The sequence below is a fragment of the Archocentrus centrarchus genome, chromosome 10, assembly GCF_007364275.1.
Source record: "Archocentrus centrarchus isolate MPI-CPG fArcCen1 chromosome 10, fArcCen1, whole genome shotgun sequence".
Taxonomy (NCBI): Eukaryota; Metazoa; Chordata; class Actinopteri; order Cichliformes; family Cichlidae; genus Archocentrus; species Archocentrus centrarchus.
The window spans coordinates 11,752,531-11,776,157 of record NC_044355.1 but is presented as its reverse complement, the minus strand read 5'-3'; the positions used below and the strand labels follow the sequence as shown (position 1 = coordinate 11,776,157).

General features: G+C 38.2%; 1 protein-coding gene across 2 annotated transcripts in view; it reads left to right on the top strand.

Annotated features, from left to right (window-relative positions):
• The window catches only part of fgf13a (fibroblast growth factor 13a), a 100,874-nt gene that overhangs the window by 26,429 nt on the left and 50,818 nt on the right, over positions 1 to 23,627 (top strand). For both annotated transcript variants that reach the window (XM_030739573.1, XM_030739572.1), the window contains exon 3: positions 18,861 to 19,028. In XM_030739573.1, the coding sequence (XP_030595433.1) occupies positions 18,861 to 19,028 (168 nt within the window). The remainder of the gene's footprint in view (positions 1 to 18,860; positions 19,029 to 23,627) is intronic.

Here is a 23,627-nt window from a genome sequence, read left to right as displayed (position 1 = left end):
AGCCGTCAAACTCATACTAATCATCATATTAATGTAGAGTACAACATGCCATGTCTTCCTGTGTCTTAGCAAGAGTTTTAAAACTCCAAATATTTAATTTAGTAGTATATAAAATCAGAATTGTATACCTGAGAACAAAAAATATACCTCTATCATCGCAGCTACATTGGAAATACAATATATGATCATTGCAAAGCCTCATTAAGTATATTTCAGCTAAATGAGGTGTGACTGGCACTTTTTCAGTTTTTATCAAAAGAATCACAATTACTTTCTCACAATACATAATTTACATCATTTGGTTACTGCTTTTAAGATCAGGCTTCTTAACAATTATAAAGCATAATAAAAGAAATCAAAATCTTTTATTTCACAATACCCTTTTATGCTATCATGAAGTCTGAGCCGGAAGTTTTTAGAAAGACAGGCAAAGAATAATAATGCAGGAGCTGGAATTGATAATGACTTTCACTGATCTGCACAATGTATCATGGATGAGGTCAAATTTTGGGTGTGATTCAAAACAAGATCTGTGGCTTTACTGATCGCTTTACTGATCACCGTGATAGTGAGCTGTGCTGCATGATTTTTCGAATCCTGCACTCCTGATGTGCTTTTTTTTGCACGCTGTAAAATTAAGAAGCACTGAGCATATTGGGTTTATTCTTAGTATCTCTTCATCTCAGCTGAATAGGACATCTGGCCCTGTAGCAATACAACTATAATAACATGAGGGAATGGATGCTGTATCAAGAATCCTTCTCAGTGCCATTTTCATTGGTCTAGTGAAGCACTGTGGCATTTGTTTCTAGTGTTTTACTTGGCTTTCCGTTACAACTTAATGGCAGCACTGTTAGTACAAATTGACCTATCAAACTGTTGAGGATGCTCATTATTGCCATCACATGACCAGATATGTGATTTCATAGAAAATGCATTTCTTTATGACAGGGCAGCAGTTCCCAGTATTTTTAAACAGGAAAGCAGTTTATCTAGACAACACTTTAGGAACAAGTTTACTTAAAATTAAATTTAAATAATTTAAATCAAAAATATAGTATGTTGTAACTAAAATAAGAAACTGAATCAAAGGATACCATGACTGATGCAAAACAGCCTTGGCTGTAGAAATATAACAATCACATACTTATTATTGCACTGTAATTGGTAAAGATTTCTACATCTCAGGCAAATCTCAAGTTAACAGTATAGACAAGAGCATATGCACTTTGCTCCTGTCAACAGTATTTGATTACAGTTTAATGATATGTGACAACATTTTGAAAAGAATCAACGATGTCATTAATTGGCAGATGAATCTCACTAACAAACTACCCAAGTATGTAGTCATAAGAGTGGATAGCTATAATGGAGCAATTACTGCCTAATTGATACAACAGTTCCTGATTAAACAAGTATTGACCATAATGTAGCCCATATCCCATGGGAATAAACTGCTTCATTTGATCGATTTATATAACAGTGCAAACATTTGCAGTGTTTCTATTCCAGCCGCTCTTTGGCTTTTCCACTGTAAAACTGTGGATGTTGTCATAGCAATTATCTGCAACACTGTGAGCAGGTTTACTGTTTTGTGGCCTTGGTGTCTGCTCATCAGTGCTGGCTGCTTAAATACACAAATATTCAAACAGCTGTGGGACTGTTAATGAGGGAAGAACACAGTAATCTCCCTTTACAGGAGGAAGAGGATGCAAGCATGGGCCAGGTACTTTATTTGATTCATTTCAGCAATCCATTCAGGCAACAGTAATCTATCAATGGGTGAATATCTGAATGAAATGAATGGAGGCATATAAAAAATGAAGCTGGAGCATTTTGCTCTGGCTCACCGGTTACTCCTCAAGCCCTGCAGTGTAGAATGTTCTGGAAAAGCGTGGCAGGGTAACAAGTGGTTTTCAGTTACAGAAGCACTTTCACATGGCGATCATCAACAACTGGTGCTTTCTTTCCCCTCCCTGGAGCTGACATTCAGTATCACATGATATCACTGAATATTTTGGCAGCTTTTGTGCTGTGTTAAAAATAGTTGCTGGATAACTGCTATGATTTCGTTTTTCATTCTGTCAGACTGGAGAAAAACTTCCTCAATTTTGAGGCAGATCAGAGTAAAACTGGTGTGTTTGATTTTCTGGAGAGTTGTTGAGCTGAACCACATTTATTAGAAACAAAACTATCACATTTTAAATGGATCAACAGAAAGTTCTTTAATCTTTAGGCTGAATTGATGTATTTTAGAAAATGGTATTTAGGTAGGCTACATGGCCTTCAATCATTTAATGAGAAAGGTTAAGATAGAGCTTACCTTATCCAACCCAGGTAGCTTCTGCACAGTCATTGTGATGATTCAGCTTAGGCTACTTCTGTGTTCACTTACAATACCAAGAAATCAAGGAAATTATCCCACTTTTCCAGAACATTCTACACTGCAGGGCTTGGTTTTGCGCTACTGTACAATACTAGTACAGTAGTGCAAAACCATTTACGGTGGAAAACATCTGATCACCTTGTTTGTGGTCTCTCTTAACATAAATAAAAGAAAGAAACAGCTATCGCATGGCAGATGCAGAACCATAAAATCAAACCCTCAGGGTTTGGGTCCCCTTAGCTCGCTGTATAACTATGCAGTATTCAGTTATATACTGTATATGCATAATGGATGTTTTTGTTATATTGCTTTGTCATGCCACTATTAGTGCCTAAAGTTGAACATTTACAGGAAATTGTAATAGGGCAATATGACATACAGTATTTTCAGATGCTGTTTGATTTGCCTGTTGCTGGAAATGTCTGGATGACAGTAATCCCTGGAGAAATGTAGTCAATAAATCTACCAGCACCCCGGATACTCACCTGTTGCTTTTTAAAGTGCTTGTAAATACCAGGAAGGGTGCACATTTCCATTTACCACTTGTGTGTGTTGTTAGGTGTCAGTGTATGGTGAGTGTGGGTGGTTTGATGCCACTGAGTAAAGCAGCTGTCTTAAGCAGTTCCTGTGTAATTCTAATCCCTCTGATCGGGCTCTCTAACTGTTAACACCAGATAGTAAACCTAGCCTGGAGCTTGACTCAGCATTGAGCTTTCACTTACACTTACTACTACTGCTAGTACAAATACACCTGGACTTAAAGAATAAAAATAAAGAAAACTGGCCATTTACAGTGTTTCTGATTGGTCACTATCCGCAGGACTCAGCACGATGATCTCCTCATCTGAAATTTGCACATGTGGTGCCATTTGCCCTATTTATGCTTATGACTGAATGCAATTCCTGTAAAATGCTTTCTTCGGATCAAACTGCGAGAGTGGGAGAACTCTACTCAAGTGGTCCCCAACATTTTTTGAGCCACGGACCGGCCTTTAAGGTGTGGCAGATAAATACGTCAAAATAAATTATATGACCATAATCAAAAGTGTGATAATAATAAACGTGAATCCACTGTGTATTTGTATGCAACTATTAGCAGTGTCCTCCTAACATCGTGCCACAGCATGAATAACATCCTCTGCCCACGACGCTCTCTGGCCGCCACAGTAACGTTTAAACATACCTTCAAAATAAGATACGCAAATACAGTAGAAATCGCCTCAGTCGGATTCAAATGGCCCATGGAATTTCATCTGACTTGTAAAAAATCCGTCTCACGTGTAATTCAGATAAAATTCTTAAAAATACCAGACAGTTTGGGGACTAATATTCAATGTTGCTGCAATTGCTATTGCAATTGCTCATTTTTGCTAGTTTGTGAGTTGGTTGGGTTCAGCCTCACTAAAGCCGCATTTCCATACGGGACGAGTCAGCACGGGTCGCCTCGACTCGCAGCGGTTTAACGGCATTTCCATTAGTAACTGGTACAAGTTTGCCGGTCCTTTTTCGTACCCACTCACCCAAGGTTCTGAGCGATACGAGGCGATACAAAAATGTGATGCGGAGGACAGCATGCCACTGATTGGCCAGGGAGTGTCGTCACTATCTGAGGCATGAGAGCACTCCTTCACCACAATCAAGCGTGCCATTTTTAAAACCGACAGCAAGAAACTGGAGGCACGCAAAGCACCGGTTGAATCCCCAGACCGACAGTTTGCAGCAGTAGTTTTGCAACATGAGAGCCATCTGAAATGCTCACACAGCATACATATTATAACCCTATACTGCTAGGCAAAGAGCCTGAGGCGGCTGATCAAAGACCATTTGTCCTATCGAAAAAATTCAAACAGTTTATGAAAGCTGAGATACTGCACTTCACAACCAATATAGGGTATTACTGTGGTGTTATTACAGTAATTGTTGCCTTAAGTCCGCGAATGGCGGCTCTTTTGAAGTACAATGATCCGATTATGTTCGGGGATATAGGGTTATACTTAACAATGATAACCTTCATCCATTAACACATTGTACGGGGACTTATGCATGATGATTATATTAAACTGGCATTAGCTGTTAGCTTGCCTCTATCTCATCTATTGTTGTGTTGTGTTTTGAGCTGCGCACGAGTCACGTCATGAGACTACTGCCCGCGCTGCTATATCAACTCCACCCACACTGCGGTGGTCCTCAGTTGCAATGGAAACACAACACGACCGTACCGAGTTGTGTTGACCGAGTCGACCCGCGCCGAGTCGTCCGGTATGGAAATGTGGCATAAGTATCAGCCGGCACACACCAATACAAGCTTTGATTTCACATGGAGTGTGGCTGCAGAGCCTGGAGAGTGTCATCTTGACTTGGCTGGGTCCGCCTCACTGCTGTCCCTGGTGTTGCTAAATATAGATGGTAAATGGACTAGTTCTTATATAGTGCTTTTCTACTCCTGTTCATCACTCAAATATTTAAACGACGTTATGTAGGTCACCCAACCTATTTCGTTAGACAGACATGGGAACCAGTGAAGCTTGTGGGTTTAATTTTAGCGGTGACGTATCACGTGGAGACAAGCGTCTTGACACATCAAAAGGGAGTCATAGACGGATGTAATGGAGCCGCCTATTTTTCAAAATAAAACATCGTTCGGCCTCAGATAAATAAAACGGAAATAATGGAAGTTGTTTATTCTTTAAGTGCGGCTCAGTACCAAATGACCTGCGGCCCGGGGGGTTGGAGACCTCTGCTCTTAAATCCTTCAAGTGCAGTGGCCACATATGATGGATGGAATGATTTTTTTTTCCTGCACTGTTCTAAGATGATAGCTTTTCTCAGAGGTTGTGTCAAAAGTTACTGCTGACCCCCCCCAATTTTACATCTTCCACTCTCTGTTTCTGGCTTAACGTGTGGCACTGAGTGGTGAGAGGAAATGTTAGCTAAACTTGCTTTGCCTCTGTAAGGCATTCATAAAAGATACACAACTACAAGTCTGGATGGCCCGAATGCATAATTTATGTCTTGGTGTGAAGCTAAATCCTACATTCATCCCTCTTTCTCTTTTTCTCTTTGCTGTACTCTTCAACTTTGTAATGGCTTCTGTGTAGTCATAAAATGCTGGTACTCTTGCGTCACCTAATGCCCATCCTATCCTTTCCAAACATGCTCACACACGCACAAACACAGACTCCAACCTGGTAAGAAGTCAGAACCAGAACTGCACTCAACTGCAGCACTTTGTCGACATACTTTATTTATCACACTCTTTCATTCCAAACATTTGCTTGCTTTTTAAGGTTTTAGATTCAACCATCCTCCTTGTAAATCAAGACATTCTGATAAATTAGAGGGACATTGTCATACTTGCTTGGAAGCCAAAAAAACCTAAAAGTTCTGTCTACAGTTGAACTGGCAATCTATAAACATATTTAGGTTTAGGGTAAGCATTATTTAGGTTTGTGGAAAACAGGGTTTTCAAGCTGTTCGATAAAGTTAACTTGATGCGCCAGGTAGCCTGTTTTACAGAACATCTTGGAAGTTGCCTTGGAAACTGAAAAGAAGACAGGCACTTTTAAAAAACCTGTGACTGTATGAAACATTTGTCTATTATCATCTAATATGCGACAACTTCAAATGACAGGATCAACCAACCACGTAGAGAGTGCCAAAGAGAAAGAACAACTTGCAGTCTGGGGAGCCTTCAAAGCAAGCTGGTTGTTAAACGTCACATGAAAGGCCCTAGCAGCCACAGAAAGTCACTTTCAAAAAATACTTTGCGGGGTGAATGGATGAACTGCATACCCAACCAGAACAGCAACCTTACTGGCCAGCAGTTCTTCATTGGAATGATTTGTATGAATCAAGTGTGGTTTAGCTTCAAGCGCATAGCATTGCAAAGCAAATAAACAAACAAACAAACAAAAACAGTCTATGATACACCAAATCTCTGTCCATGTGTTTGTTTCTTTATCCGTGAACTCCTTCTACATCATCAGGATTTGAGCAACCAAAAAAACCTGCATTTTTGAGCAAATGCACATACATCTTAGACCCCTGAAGGTTCTTATCTAGCCAACACCTAGCAATGGGCTAAAAATGACTTGTTTATGGCAATTGCATTAGCAATGGCAATTTTATTTAAACTTGATGTGTTTAACACAAAAGATTAAAAAAATATAGGTCTGCCTTAAGGCATTGTATACCAATAAGAACAGGCCAAATAATACTGTAACATGGGCATGTATTAGTTAGTTAATATATTTATATTTGAATAACTTTGTTGGCATAATGCATTCCCTAGCCTCCTAACCATCACAACGAAATATCAGAGGTCTTTACCCCTTTACTCTAACCCTTACCTGCCTTACCTAACTCTGTATTCATTCTCAAATGGGCTTTTGATGGTCCAAACTTAGGAATAGCAGAATTGTCCTCACTTCCCATAACTGTCCTCACTCATCAAGGTAAAACATAGATAAAGAATACACACACATGCCCCTAGGCCCCTTTGGCAGATGGACTTCCCAGATAATTCCTCCTGTGCAAACTGCAGTGGAGGCTTTTTCAATGCACACAGTCACATGTGCATTTGAGTCAGTCTGTTGTGAGAAACACGAAAGGCAAGATGAGACCATGAGGCAATGAGCTCAGTATAAACAGAGGGAATGAAATCGTCAGCGCTGTCGTGCTGTGACGTGGGTGTTACGTGCTACAGCTCCAGTTTGATTTGTGACAGAAGTGACAGAACTCACAGAGCAGGTAGTTTTTTTTTTTCCATTGTACTGGCAGACTGTCTTCAGAGGTTGTGTAGGATTTGGACAGGATGACAAAGTGAGGCAGTCACAGTCTTATTGACATCTTCTACTGGGGACTAAAAGACCTGGTATAGAACAGCTGAACAGAAATAAAAATTGGTGGATTTGTGTTTTACTTTAAACATTTACTTAACGAGTTAAAACAACAAACAAAAACTAAGATTATGGTGATTCTGCTACTCAGGGGATTGTTACAAACTGCCAGAAAAGAGAAATGCTTTTTCTGTGATGAATATGGCTTTTACTCTTTGTCTCTTGTAATGCATTCTCATCTAGGTTGGTGCTGAGCATCACATGAATTATCTTGCCAATACTATGACGGATGACCACTACCAGCACCTCCATTATGTCCTATTTTGTACTGGTTGACCTTTTCAGTATGTAGCTGGGTGTAGCTGGGTGTGTTTGGGAGAGTATGTTGAGCACATGATAGTTTAGCAGCTGTGATGTTGGCTGATGTAGTAGGAAATGTTGAGGGTGTGTAACAGCTGCGAGTGAACAGGATCTGCCCATTGTCACAACAACTGTAATATGTTGTTCAATTCATATTCTAATACTATAATGAGAAATTGATGGATTGAGACAAAGGAATTCTCCAAATACATGATCTAGTTTCTATTTAGGACTAACTTCCTAAAGTGGTGCCATATTACAGAAAATTACATTTTGAAAAATGTATGCAGAATTAACATCTTCATTTATGAAAACATTCTTTTGCATAGCAGTGTGCGGGGTAATACAATTTAAAATGTGTGAAAATTATCGAATCATTGAGTAAATACACATGCAAGGAATGGAAGCCAGTGGATAAAGTTTGTCTGATTGTTGAGGTCTCCTGTCACTGCCACCTCCACCAATGAGTAGTGTTCTGGAATAACCCAATTTGTTCCAGTTCAGCTCATCAGACAGTTGAGATGGAAGGACAGAATTTCATCTGTGCTTCTTTTCTTTTTTTTTTGAACAGTCTCCTGCTTTAGTTCCCATCATAAAGCATAACGAATATCTCTATTTTCTTTCTTTCTTTTTTTCAAATATGACAAATTAAACAACTAAGAAATCTCTCAAAACACACCATGAGAAAACTGAGCCACCAAACATCAATCACATATATTTCATGATTCAGATTTTGGGATTAGCTGTTCCTCAATCTCTTCTCTCTGAATGCCTGGATTTGGATCCTTTATGTAATACTACATCAAGGCCAAGCTTGCTCGGACTCTTGGGTCAGTTTAGAATTGACAGTGTGCTAATCACTTGTTAGTGTAGCAGAAGGGTTAGCTGCATTACCTGATATTGTACTGCAAGAAGCTATTAATTGATCCCCTTGGTTTTGCTTTTATTTTATTTTGGGCTAGTTGTCTTGCTTCCCATCTTTTCCAAATTTTACCCAGTTTTATTTACCCTTCATACTGACATGTATGATATGTTTACTTATAAATCTATAATATTATGCATACATAATTAAAGCTTCTGCAAAGAATAATTTCAAACATAAATTTAAAAAGTATGGGTTGCAGTATAACTCCAGATCTCACCAGAGGCTCATAACTTTTTGAGTTTTGTTTCCTCATAAACTCCCTCTCAGTACCCACACATTATTAACACACACTGCAGTATTTTTATAGAACATATTAATTGAAGAAGCCATATGGAACAGTGTTTACTGTAACTCTTAACAACACAGTCATAACACAATAAGGTTAACAAAAACACATTTTCTACAATTTCACTAAACTAAAACAAGTGAGTTTCACAGCATTTCAACATTTAGTTCTGTAGCGAATGATTTCTAAGATGTTTGTTAATTATTTAAAGTGTTTAGGAGCCACAGTTGTGATAATTTGACAGTCAGTGCTTTATTTATAATTTAGTAAACAGTAAAAAATAAATAAATAAAAATGCACGCTTCACCAAGAGAAGATTGTTTTACAAAAAATGGTAATTCCTATACAGTATTCAGTAGTTTCATTCTATTCAAAATCAATAATTCATATTATTAACATAAAAAGAAAAATCACAGTAAAGGAACCAGATCAGTCTTTGCAAATTAGCAGCTAAGCTAATATGCTATGGATGGGAAACATTTCTCATTTCCTTCCCTGGTGCTGTTTTTTTGTAGAATACTGATCTGTCATTAAAGACTTGAAGACTTTAAAGCATTTGTGTTTGCTGCAGAAATTCAGTAAATACTCACACTAATAAGGTCACTCTGATGTTCTCTTCTCCACCTCGTACTCCTGTTCTTTAATACTGGGCAAATGCCTCCACTCCTCCACTTTCCTTCTCCACCCCCTCTCCCTCTGCTACCTTTCTTCCTGTAACAACAGGAAAGGCTGTAAATGTGCATTAATAAACTAAAGTACGAGTGGTTTTGATGCCCATCTGGGATCTGATCTGGTTGGCAGAAGGCACAGGAAGATGCTGCCCTCCATATCTGCTCTGCCAGAGACTGTGTTCTTGGCGGAAAGGCTTGGATCAAGGACTATTTCGGTGAAGTAATTAATAAAGAGTCTTGTCGCAACCTGTGAAGGCTTAGTGGTGATATGATTATATGGTACTCGCATCCAATTACGCAACTTCTCAAAAAATTTGCTTTCATTTTAGTGATGTAGTGTTTGGAAGTGCTCAGGCTTTTGTCTGCTTTGCTCTTTACCTCTGTTTAGTATGAGGGCATCAGTCTCTTTTTTTAATGATACCTGGAAGTAGACAATGCAAAGAGAAAAGCCTCATGGTAAATGTTTAAAGTAAAAATAGATCATTCCAGTTTTTACTGTCTAACAGAACAGTGTTTACTAAACAGTGACCCAAGACCTGATGACCCCATCCTAAGTTATAGTAATAGATGGATATGAAATGGATATCTGTACTTAGTCAGCCATGCACGCAGACATCAGTTAGTGCACTGACAGTTTTTTTTTTTTTTTGAAAGAACACAGTTATGGAATAATGAATGCTGTTCCTGCTATATAGAAGGCAAGTGCACTGCATGCCATTATATAATACTATTGGACTAGAAGAAATGACACATTTAGTGGGTTAAAATAATCAATTATGTCAAATACTGATGCTAGTTCATAGCTTGTGGATTTTAGAAATGATTGCTTTCTTGTCAGATTAAATTGACTGACTATAGAAGATTTATAACTAATATGCTGCAGACAGTGATGCTTGGCTTCAGGAGCCAGCAGCACGGACTTGCCGTTTCTCTTGCTCTCAGCTGCAGGTCTCACACTGAGATTACCTCCTGTTACGCAACTCACTAGACGACAGTGCTCTGTTGGCAAGCATTTTCTCCCTTTTTTGCGTGTGTGTGTATTGAGCATCTGAGGTCACAAATACACTAGACCTCTAAAGGACTCATTTGTGGCTTTTGCGAACTTTAAAGTGGTTCACACACTACTTTAATGAAAGTTATTTTTCTTTTCCTTTGCTCTCTGTATGCCATATGGTCCAGTCTGCTTTTGTAAAGGTATTGCCCAGTTTAATTAAGTACATAGATCCCTTAATATGAGTAGTATCATTCTACTCTAATACTGTTTCCAAAATTCATCCATTTGTTTTACTCTACATCGCCTAATAGTTTTATTAAAGTCTACAGCTTATTGCTGTGCATATAACTTTTTTTTCCCAGCAAAAAGTAACAAACGTTCTACTTGGAGCCAAGAGCAGTCAAACAGCTGCTACAGACTTCTGCAGACCTTTAATGCACTTATCATGTGATATGAAACCAACTGTTTGACTTTCTTTTTTCTTCTTTTTAGGCTTATGGAATCCACAACTGTTTATGTCAAAGGAGAGGAAATTCTTTTTTTGTTTATTGAAATGATAAGGTTGAAAACTGCCAATGAATTATATGTCAATTAAAAACATCATAGGCAGCTAATCAAAAATGTCACAAAAATACCTTTTTTTTAAATTGTCCAAAATCTTGACACATGATTAATATTATATTTAAAAATAACCAGAATCTTTTTTTTTGGAATTGATTATAAAGATTTTGTGAATATTATTAATATCCACTCTTACTGTGTCAAAGCTTTGTTAATCTTCGCAAATGCAAGGGCATTTGGAGGAGATAGTCGACCCTGTGCTAATCGTCTTATGCTTAAAAGACAGATGTTTCTGATTAAAATCCTTGACGGAAGAAAAACGTGCATCAAAAAATATGCTTTTAAACACAGGCAAGTTGTATAGCATGATGGACAAGCTACACGTTTTTCTGTCATTGTAACTTTATTTGTAATGTTCTACAGCGAGCATAGAGTTGACATGAAAAGAAAGTATAAATCACATGTGACTTTGAAGCGGATTTCACATAAGATATATCATAAGCTACTTGGTGTCACTTACTGCTCAAGCTTTGCTGATCCTATTACACTTCAGCCACCTCCCACAATGTTTCAGTCATCTCAAAGTCAAAGACCTAATGATCAGCAGGAAGTGGTATGTGCTTTACAAGCCTATTTGCTCTTGTCAGCTGTTAATTGTGGTGAAATGGATCTTTAACATTAATCTCCCTCAGCATGAGTGCATTTGAATGCATGATGGGGAGGGAGATGGTGTGCCAAAGAATGTTATAGGTTCATTTGTGCGTGTGCATACATGCTCACTTGGTATTGTCCTTTATCAGCATTTAATTCTGCCACTGAAGCCATCTATTGACTAAAGAAATGTTCATGGATATTTTTTTACCTGTGCAATATTTGAGAAGTCTCAAAGCATGTCTTTCACTGTGTCATGTTTTTTCTCCATTCTGCAGAGGCTGCCATGCTGCTATTAAGACTCAAAATATCATATTAAAGCCAAAGGTCAGAAAAAAGTGAAATCCTATGCGTGTGGGTGCCAAATAATTCTTCCAGTTCACTTCAGTTTTATATATTAGTCCAAAATTAGATCATCTCAGAAAGTCATCTCAGGCAGTGTTTGATCATTAGATAAAGAATTAGCAAACGCTTATGATAACATTGATTTTTCTAGACTTGTCACAAACATCTATTATTTTATTTTTTGTTTTTTTTGGGTTTTTTTGGAGAAAAAAACACTTCTTTTTCTGAATATTCAGGTGGAGATCACAGAATTATTCATAGTAAATTATTTTATCTGTGTTAGTGTTTCACATCCGAATACAAAACACAACAGATGTAATGTTTTTAAGATATCAATTTGAAGACAGATACAAACAGTGCCTTTTATTAATATTGCAGTAGACTTGTCTCAGTGTCAGTTATTTACTATAAAATAATTTACAATAAATATATCATTGCAATTGTGTATTGTGTCTTTTTTGGCCAGTGGGATTAAAGTTGACCTCTAACACTGCAGGGTTAACTTGTTTTAAATGTGGATAGAGTGTCTTACACTCAGCTGTCATTTCGTCTGATGTTATTTTGAACAGCAGTAGTGGTCACATGCTTTTGAACTAAAGGGCTAGTTAGCTAGCTACTTATTCTTCCTTGTTCAATTTTATGGCAGGTGGTAATATAGTAGGTGCAGTACTGCCACCTACAACGTTTGAGTGCCAGCCAGATAACTGCTGGTGCTACTGGTGCTGGTGCTATTACATATATTATACTGTACATAAGTGTAGTATCACAGACACCAGTACTTTAATTTTTAAATACAACTGTTATGATCTACAGTATACCTGTTTTTATGACATCCCTATATTAGAAGTCTGCTACACAGAACATTATCTTTTCTGTGTCACATTATTCTGAACTGCACCTTTATTTCACCTGTCTGAAAGCAGAAAAGTCTTAGAAATTTTAATACTGCTCTACCACAGTAAGTCCTAACCTGCTGAGATACCTCAACGGGGTCACAACAAGTGCTCTAAGACCATTGATGCAATTCTGGAAGATGAGAAAATGTTCTGCATGTTCTTACAGCATGTTAAAAAAGTTTTTTTTATTTTTTTTATTAACCTCTTAAAGTCGGCAAAAGTACATCAGAAGCTAAACGTTTAGATGGTAGGTCTACTCTGTGAGATAAGTTGAATAGATACTAAAACATTTTGCCAGGTCACATATTGAAAAGTTAGAAACCATTAATATTACACAATGTGCTCTGTTCTTGTACAGATCATATCATCTTTTTGAAGATGTTAAGTGACCATTGTGCTAAGTGGACTATGTGCAACCTTGTAGTGTTTTGACCCCCTTACAATTCATGACTGAGGAAAACCCTTCCTCTCTAGCCTTCCTCTCTGAAAACACAGAATAACTTGATTTTTTTTTTATGGAGAGATAGTCCATTGGTGTTTAAAGTGTTACATTCCAGATTATAATATTTTCATCCCTGACCCACCCACCACCACTCAAATATGGTCATAAAGCAACAGATGGTATAAAACATTTAATTGATCCAGGAGACTTGCATGTGAGTGAACGTGGGCTACTTACCCTGAGGCTAAGGAAGCTATAAGAAAGTAGCAATATTGGCTCTCTTGCAAGGCCACTCTGATTCTAGATTAGTATTTCTCCAGATGAATGCTTTATATGTGTCCATCATTGAGCCTTCAAAAAACAGTCATATTTTCCATATTTTCTCTCTCTCACGATGAAGTTAGAAACTCCTTGTTCTGTTCTGTTGTGTCTTAGTTCAGTGGACCAATGTTGCCTATGTTTCACATTGTCTTGAAGCTCACTGGGTGAGAGAAGACAATATTTCCACACCTATTTCATTTCTAGATAACTAAATAGACTGTGATGGATGTCTCCCCTGTGAGGCAGATTCATAGCTTTAGCTGAGGGAGCACGACTGGAGCTATGGCCATATCGTGTTGCATTTGAGTAATTGCTCTGTGCTCCTTTATGGGTCATGCCTTCTTTATACTAATGGAATTGGATTCTCACATAAGTTTTAATATACTGTAATACTATTGGAGCATGAAAAATTATTTGAAAACATACATAATATTTGATATTTCTCTACATTTTAAAGCCACTATTTTATAGTGTAATACAACTATAAAATACAACAGCAACTAAACATAATAAATACTAAACAATACTGAAACATTGACTAGGGTATATTAATTTAAATTCTCAGCACTCTAGTTATCTATCAGTTGATCTTATGTTATTTACCCCAGACTATCATGTCACACTATAAAGCACTTGGTTGTACCAAAATGCAAAAGAAAAATAACACAAAAAGGGAAAGAGAAAGAAAGAGTGACTGTGAGAATAAGTTAAGATGGTTGATAGAGCAGGAATAAAAATGCAAGCTCATTCCGCGTTTCAAAGAAAACCTCCAGTTCAACTCGAACTACTTTCTCTACTGCCTGCAAGGTGACTTACAACCAAAATAAAACTATTCTTTCTTGAGATTGAGCCACACTGAACCAAAGGCATCCCAGAAGACAATGTGCTAGATTCTGCTTCTTGTAAAACTACATTGAGGCCAGGCTATTTTTGAAACGCAAACCTCAGGCTACAGACCAGTTTCTGTGCTTAATTTTGATTCTAATTTAGTGAGTATGCTATTTGTAAAGCCATGATGGATGGGCTTCACCTTCTTGATAGATATAAACTATGACTTGAGTAACTGGTCAAATTGCCATTGCACGTATGGAAGTCTGATCCATCTCTCTAGACCTGACAGTGCATCAGTTGATTGTCCTTGAACCCCACATGGCAGATGACATTTTGAGCATGGGTTCATATTAAGTCTCCTCCTTTGTCTCATAGACACATCTACATATGAACACGAGTGCAGCATAGTCATTATAGCTCACTTATTCTACATACTGTAAATATACTGCAAAGACAGCACATCTACCTTAGTGTGAACATGACCTATTCCTAAGAGGTGTTAAATGGATGAGCAACTAACAAACGTAAGATATATCCTACACGCCCCTGCACCTTATTTGTAGCCATTTCTCCTTACTATTAGATTTATTCCTTTCAGAGGGGCAGGAATATCTATTGCAGTTTGCTGAAGGTCCAGTGTGGCAGCACTGGTGTCTATAGATCACAGAATATCACATACCTGACTGACATTTCACTCTGTCTGTGAGTGGCTTTCCTGATAGGGAATGAGACCCTGCTGTATCATCCATCATGCTTCCTTCATTCCCAAATATGTGTTCTTCATCAAGGCCAGGGAGAGGATGAAAGCTGTAAAACATAGTGCCCACCCCCTCCTCTGTGGTCGTCCTCTTAGCCCCGCTGTCACTCCTTTTTATTACCTCTAATGAGCCAACAGTTAGCTGGCTCATTAATAAATGCTGGCTGTAATTAGACATTTGTTGAGAGCCTTTTCCCCCTATCTTTTAAACCTGTTCACATTTTCTATGTCAGCTATGACCTCAGGAAGATACATAGGAACAGATGAGATAGTACAAATTATATGAATCAAGTAATAAGTAGTAAGTGGTTTAAAGCTTGACCTTTGCCAAATAACCTGTGAGTGTTTTATTATCCAGCTTTGGAAAAATTTTGATGATGCTACAAAAAAAAAAAAATCTTTGTTTATTTTGCTTGTAAAGAATACAAGGTGAACAGGGAACAGGGGAACAGTTAGGACATCACTGGTTTTAAAAGGGTAGTTTGGATTTCCTACTTTGTAATATGCAGTTTAAAGAAATTACGGATAGCTGAATGTCTTTCATTCAAATTCAGTAATCAAACTCTGTGCATCAGGAACAAAGAATGGAGTCAAAGACCTGTAATCAAACCTCAGCATTTGGGCATTGAATTTTTTCTAAAGGCTTGTTTCCAAAAAAAAAGTTGAGCCTTTGTGCAACTGAAAATAGCACAAAAGCAACATATAAAATGCTGAAACTCAGAAACTGTATGTGTATATGTATTTTGAATTTGATGCAGGCAACAGGTTTTTAAAAAGTTGGAATGGGGTAACAAAAAACTGGAGAACTTGTGTATTAAAGATGGGAAGAAGTTAAGTAGTCTATGAAAGTCTGCAAGGGCAAATTTAACAATGTAAGAATAATGTGAGTGGTAAAAGGGGAGGGATTACACTAGCTGGGAAAGTGCCGTAATCCTGGATGTGATACAGTGAAGGAGTTTCTGTGGTCTCACTATGCATCTGCCAGCTGTTGAATGTGTACATTATGCTTGCATAGGGAATTTTGTCTGTCATTGCTGTTTGAATTAATTTGAATCAACACATTCTTTGGATTCCTCCATCAGCTGACACAGAGGTCTTCCTGGACCACCCTCTGCATTATATTCCTGGAGAGTCAGTGGAACACTTTGTCTAACATCTGTTTCAACTCTGTTTTACTTCCAAAACATCCCAAATTTTGAGCTGAAAAGTATATCTTCCCTTATGACATTTCTCAATATAGAAGCTGATGTTTTCACCATCTGCAACCCATAATATATTTACAATTATAAAGTATTCAGTTTCTATAGTGGAAATCACTTCCCAGGAACACTTCAAAAAATCACAGTGAACACTGTTCATTGCTGGATCCATAAATGAAATGGAGTGAAGTAAAGTGAAATGGGAAACTAGCCTGTGGTCCAACAACTTAAAAAATTAAAATTGCTTTAGAAACTCAGGTTTTTAATTGTGATTTAAAAGTGATTAAAAAGCAGAAAAAGTGTAAAAGAAAAAAGAAAAAGTGTAAATGCATTTATACTTGCATTCCTGAACAGAAAAAAAAAAATTAAACAAGTTTTTGACAGATTTCTAAAATAATTGTGTTTCCTTGTTTTTATGTAACACTTTTTATTTATTTTTGAATATTTTCTTGATTGACTTTAATTTATTTTCAAAATTATTATGTATTAATGTTTATTTTTGGTGGTTTGTCTTGCCATTTGAATCACTCTGAGCTTCATGTTTATATGGAAAATGATACATAAATATATATGTCCTGAGTTGAACTAGTATAGAAGAGCCTTAAAGAAACACAAACACACTGATGGCACCTACTGTGCCGCGATAGAGCTGCCCTGTAGACTTCTACTTTTTTTTTCTTTTGTAGACATACTAACTTTCCACTTTGTGGTCATTGTTCAGGACTCTGGTCCTGCTAAAGAATTGTTTATATAGTCCAGCAAGCCTTGAATTCAAAGTATTGGTCCTTGGGGCTTGAATTTTCACTATGAAATTGAAGTTTGGGTGTAAGTAGTACCAAATCAAATTCCTCTATTAAAATGATGTTTTTCATGTTCAAGTGTCTCTGTGCCAGTTATAAACAGTGTTAATAATAATAACATTCCCTGGGTTGGGTTTGGAAACTCAAAGCAGACACTGACTGCCTTACTGATAGATACTGATAGACATATTGCTTGCTATAAATTTAGAATACATCAATGACAATAAATGTCAGGTATTAACTTAAGTAGTAAAAACAAGACTACAAGATGTGTTTTAAGATGTGTGTGCATGTGTGTGTCTGTACCTTGATCTGTAAAAGTACAGCACATCAACATCAGTGTGTGTTAAGGGTCTATGCACGTGTGTATGCAATATGTGAGTTTTAGTAGTTAGGTATTCATCTGGAAGTACAAACTGAAGCATTACTGTAATCCGTTCATGTTTCAGCCCTCTGGATGAAGCTGACTGAAGCTTATCTACAGTAGAAGATTTAATATCAGGTCATCAGTTGAATGTGAGGAAAAATGAGTCATGAGTTACATGTAAAATTTTAACATTATTCATAATGCTATTTTTCTGCTGAACTGAAAATGGAAGATAATTATGTTGGTCACACATGTCATAGATGAACGGGTTATTACTTATTATTGTGGTTCAGTGGAGGCAGATGATTAATGGCCTTCTCTTTTGTCAATTTCATTTAGTAATAAGTGTGTCAGAGAGAGGCATGACACTGAAATCCATTAGGATAAAAAGACACAATTTATTTGGGCTGATTCGCTTGTAGCTAATCCATCAACACAGTGAAAATAGGTCAGTGATTGAAGCCCATGGATCGTGCCTGAAAGAGAACGGATGCAATAGGTCCAGTCCAGACACAATCAGAAACACAGGGATCTTCATATGTGGTGTGAAGTTATAGAAACTCTCCTTAATGTCACTTACTCTAAGCATGATTTCATGAAAGCAAAAGTGGCCACCCAGTGTAGGGGCCTGTGCATGCCCTTGCCTTTGCTTGCCTACTCATAAAGTAAATGGGGTGGATATGTTGTCGGCAAGGGGCCATAAGATTCTGGGATGCTTGCTTGATATATAATGTAGCAGACTGCACGCTTGCCTGCCTTGGCTTGCCCACAGCTTTATATTCTTCTACCAACCCTACAATCACCTCATTTAAATGCAGCAGCTCCTGGTTCAGTGCCTGCTAAAAGCCTGCCATAAAACTGATTTTGAACATTGAACTGTTCTTGCTCCCCTTATCTTTTCTTTGTGTTATTTTACCATTTTTCCTTTTCAGAGACAAAGGATATATTTAACACAGTCCCCATTGTTGTTTATTTGTCTGTCTCTTATTTCAGTTATTTTTGTTATTTTAGTGTTCTTTATCTGAGCCTAGCTATTTCTTTCTGACTCTTTTATCCTCCTGTCCTCTCTGTTCCAGCTCTGTCTGTCAATATGTGTTTAGTACTGTTATTTGATGCTGTTGCTAAAGCTTTTTTAGTTGCTTGTGTTTTTGCTGTTGCTGTTTTTTTGTTTTTTATTTTTTATGTGGTGAGCTTTCTAACCCCAGTTCATTCTGTTATGGCACACCGCAGTCCAGGATGACGCTGCCCCAGGTACCCAGGAGTACATTATGTTACGGCAGGATTCCATCCACTCTGCGGATATAAGGAGTAAAGGGTCCCCCTTTCGTGCTAAGTGTCACGAAATCTTCTGCTGCCCACTGAAGCAAGTCGTCCACAAAGAGAGCACAGAACCCGAAGGTTTGTTTGCAACCCTCCTTGTTTTGATTTGCTGATGCTCCTCACGTCCTTTGCCCATTTTCATCTTGCGCCCCCCCCCCCCCCCCCCCCCCCCCACCTCCCCAATATTCTGCCAGAACTGATAGCTGTCTGTCCCTCCAAACTAAGTTCTTTTCCATTTCTGTCCCATTTTTAGAGAGCATCTGGTGTGCTTCTGCATGTGTGTTTGTGCACAAGCGCGTGCTTGTGTGCAAGTGTGAGTGTTGGGCATATTAGACGACCCAGTGCTTAGGGGATATTTGCTTGCAGAGAACTTGTAGGACGGCGTCTCTCCCTGGGCCTCGTCCAGTTCAGTGTGTGTTTGTGTGAGTGTGTGTCTGCCTGCATACCCGTTATGTTGGGCTGAGGAGCATAGCATCTGTAGCTCCTGCCCACCCCTCCCTACCCCAAACCATTAACTCGGTCATTGCCACCCTGAGGCGCATGCACAGACCAAAACAAAGTGCAAAAAGAAAAGGGGTTATAGATGGAGGCAGCTGCTGCCCTAATGAGTTCAATGACTAGACAATTTCAGTATGTGCTTCCACTTCAACTGGCCCAATAAAAAAAAAAAAAAAAAAAAGGTTGTGAAGATTATGTTTCATATTCATGACTAAAGAGTGATCTAGTCATCCACAGACTGCAAGTCAGCAAACCCCTCCTCCCTCTCCTTCTTCCTCATGTTTCCTATGCTTCAAGCCTATGGCTCTATGGTCTTGGTTGCTGCAACCTACCTAGCTATTGCTTCCTTCCTTCCTGCTCTCCCTACCTAACATTATTTTCTTTTGCATTTTCTCCCATGTTTCATTTTCCTGCTTCAATACTTGCTGTATGCAGCTATGAGAATAATATACCTGCATACAGTATATGTAAGTAGGCTTTGTTAGGATAAGGATATTTAAAAAACAAAACAAAAAAACCTTTGTGCTACAAGCATGTTACTGTGTCTTGCTCTGTCTGGCATTCAGGCTCTTTGACTACCTCATTTATCAATTAACCATCTGTAGAGTGTTAAGATTGTAGAAATCCCTTTCCTTTGCAGACTTCGTGATGGGTAAGAGATGAACTCTCACACACATTTTGTTTTCTACAGTGTGCTGATCTGTATTCTGCTGTATTTAAATGTCATGTTTGGTACAGAGTTTCTGTACCTGTCATGTTAGTTGACCTGTTGATAGCGTTCTGTTTCCCCACTGAAGGGCTCAAGCACATGTACCTTGTGAGGAAAGAGACTGAGGGTGAGAGAGAGATTAAGTAGTGGTATACTAACAGAGGTCTGGCTGGAAAATTACAGATGTATTATTCAGTTTGTCTGCAGCTCCAGTTGGACGTGACTGAATTTACAAAGGAAGGAGGGGAGACTACAACTCTTACGTAAGCTGCTCATGAGGACGTCATTTATGCTGATGCATGATGTGGTTGGAAACTGTGTATTCTGTGGAACAGGCTATATAGACACACACACACAGACACACACATATAGATAATTAAGAATGTGCAATTGTCACCTTATAATCTTTACAAAAGCAAAAAAACAAAACAAAACGCACATTAAAAACAAAAATATTTGATTTTTGTGATGGATGGCGACACATTAGCTATTACATTTGTTGAAAAAGTGGTATTTGTTGCAAGTTTGTGCATTCTAAGTAATCTGAGCAAGAAAGTCAGCCGTGTCACACTGTTACCATGGCAACAACATTCCAACTGCTTTGTGTTGCTTATTAATGATTTTTATGGATTGTAGAATATGTAGCTCTGTGTCTAACAGAGTTTGGAAATCACAGTGGAATGCAGCACAGACTGTTACATTTTTCCCTATATGGTTAAAGTACATCAATGACAGCAAACAGCAGCTATTACACTAAGTAGTAAAAACACGGCTTATTTGTGCCATTGAGAAACTGGAGTAGATCTGCTGTTTTTGAGCTGTTGAAGTGACACTTGTTCTGAGAAGCTTTGACAAACTCAATCCAGCTCTTGTGACGCATGGATTGACTACACTGAAGTGGCTGAAGTGGGACCAACATATTGGCTTCACATGTCCACAGACATGCTTGACATCCTCAGGCCTGTGTGCCCAACCTGCTGTTAAAGAGTTTGGACTTTGTATTATCCAAACTCTCCTTGGCTTAGTCTGTGTCACTGTCTTTCTGTCTTTAGTCTCAAATCATTGTTTTCTGCTTCTGTTTTTCTCTTTAGCTCTGTTCTGTGTCTCCACAGTAGAAACAAAAGATGGTGCCTGAGGAGTAGATCTGTGTAAATATCCATCCATAATTTAAAGTACTGTAAGACTTTGTGTTTATAGTTCCAGGCTATATAATATATACACAGACAGATAACTATCCAATGCAATCTGGGAAGTATAGTGTTTAAATGATTTGTGTAGTATTTGTGTGTGAGATACTTAATAAGGAATGGGAGTATTTCCAGTTGAATTATGCAGTTTTGTCATATGATGATTCAAAAGTTGAATTGGAAGAGTTGTTGTGATTACAAACATTTTCACTTCATCAGAACCGATAAGTAGACTTTCCTGTCCATTTCAGTCACAAAAGGGATTTTGTGTCATATTGGCTGACTTTAGACTGCAGGACTTTTAAAATGCAAACTGACGTAGAAATATGACTGTGTTGCACAGAACTTGTTGCTGTCACTTTTGAGTTGCACAAATGCCCATTTCACAAACTTATCATATACATCTCTGTCTTTTGTTCTCCTTTTCTGTCTCTCACACACAGAGACACCCTAGGTCTCACACACATTCATATTCAAGCATCCATGAAGATTGCATAAGTTATGTTGCATGTTATAATGGACAGAGAGTGACACAGGAAGTATGGCTGCCACTGGTGTCATTCTGTACCAGTGGCAGCCATACTAGACACAAAGAGTAACCACCTTTGTTTGAAAAATTGACAAGGTCACAGATTTCCATCACTTTAGGCCTTTTATTTCTATTCTTTTCAAAATAGCTTGATAACTTGAGCCAGAGGGAATGCCAGAGGAGTAAGTAGCAGCACTATTTATTTCCCACTTATGCCTGGTGGTGAATCACCACAAAGTTGCAATTACATTTCACGGGGTTAGTTTTGCTGCTGATAAAAGAGCATTCTGTTGAGGTATCTCACTGAGGCCTGCACATTACTGCAATGTTGAAGCGACCAAACATACAACAACTGGATGCACTCACTCCACAGCAGCAGCTTGTCTAATTTTCTTTCTGTCCTTTGCGGTCTATCTTTCCGCATGAAAGCAATAATTTTAAGTTGATGCATAAATAGACTATGCATGAATAAATCATGCATATGATAATGTGATTTCGTACCTGGAGAGAGCAGCCTAACAGAAAAGCATCATTGTCACATCAGCACTGTATGTTCTGCTGTGTTTACCTAACCACTATATAAGAGCATAAATTATATTTTGAATTTTATGAAAGTTCTACCATGTGCATTTAGTTTTGTCCCGATGGACAGTAAGTGCACCTGCTATACAAACTTGAACTTCTTGGTCATTTTTGTTAAATGACAATAAGAAAGTAAATAAAGCCACTGAAGAGGAAGCCTTCTACCTGTAGGACATGCCTAAAACACCTCACCTCTGAAATATACATCCTAGTAAGATGCCCGAACAACCTTAACTTTCTAACTTTCAGATTGGAGAAGCAGTGGCTCTACTCTAAGCTCTGCTGAGCTCCTCTAATGGGGCTTAATGGGCTCTGCTTGTGCCATCAGCCAACAGACATCACCACAGCCCTATCATGAATTATAATGGTGCAGAGGGCACACCAGAGTCATTATAGTATTCTCCTGAATGACAGGTGTTGCCAGTAAGACAAAACCTCTGCATCAGCCCAGCCACCTGTATGTGCCCATTATGCCCTCCTGTGTTGCATGCAAATAATGACGTTCCCACAGTTCCGTACCATTATTACTAGTGCTGAGGGCATGACTACTCGCTGCAGTATTTTCCTGAACGATAGGTTTTGTGACTCAGATAAAACTTCCACAGCAGCAATGGTATAGGAGGAGAAGAAGTCAAAACCAGAAGCAGAGAAACTGTGAACTTTTACCAGAAAGTAAGTCTGCTTTAAAAAATTGAGAAGTGCACGACGGACCTAAACAACACCAAAGTGCACCTTGTGCCAGTGGATATTATGTCACTTTTGCTTTGTGCGGCCATTTACAAAGGAGACAATGACCAGTATAACGGGCCCTTTAGGTGGTAGCTCATTTTTGCCACTTGCATCTATGATCTCAATCTTTCAGTCACTACTCAGAGCTTATGACTTTAGGTGAGGTTCAAAATGTCCCAGCAAAGTTTCAATGCTGAATTAATTATTAGCTGGTGGTCTTTTCTCAAAATCTAGTCATGGTTGAAAAATAGTTTCAAAGTGAAGGTTGAACTGATGTTGCAGACCATACTACGATGTTGGTTTGAGGTATGACTTCAATGTCACCTAGACATTGCTGTTAAATGTTCTAGTAAGAGGAAGTTTGTGCTTAAGAATTATTTTCTACTATCTCTTAAATAAATACATTTCAATCTGTCTTTGCAATACTCTGATGTATATTTCTC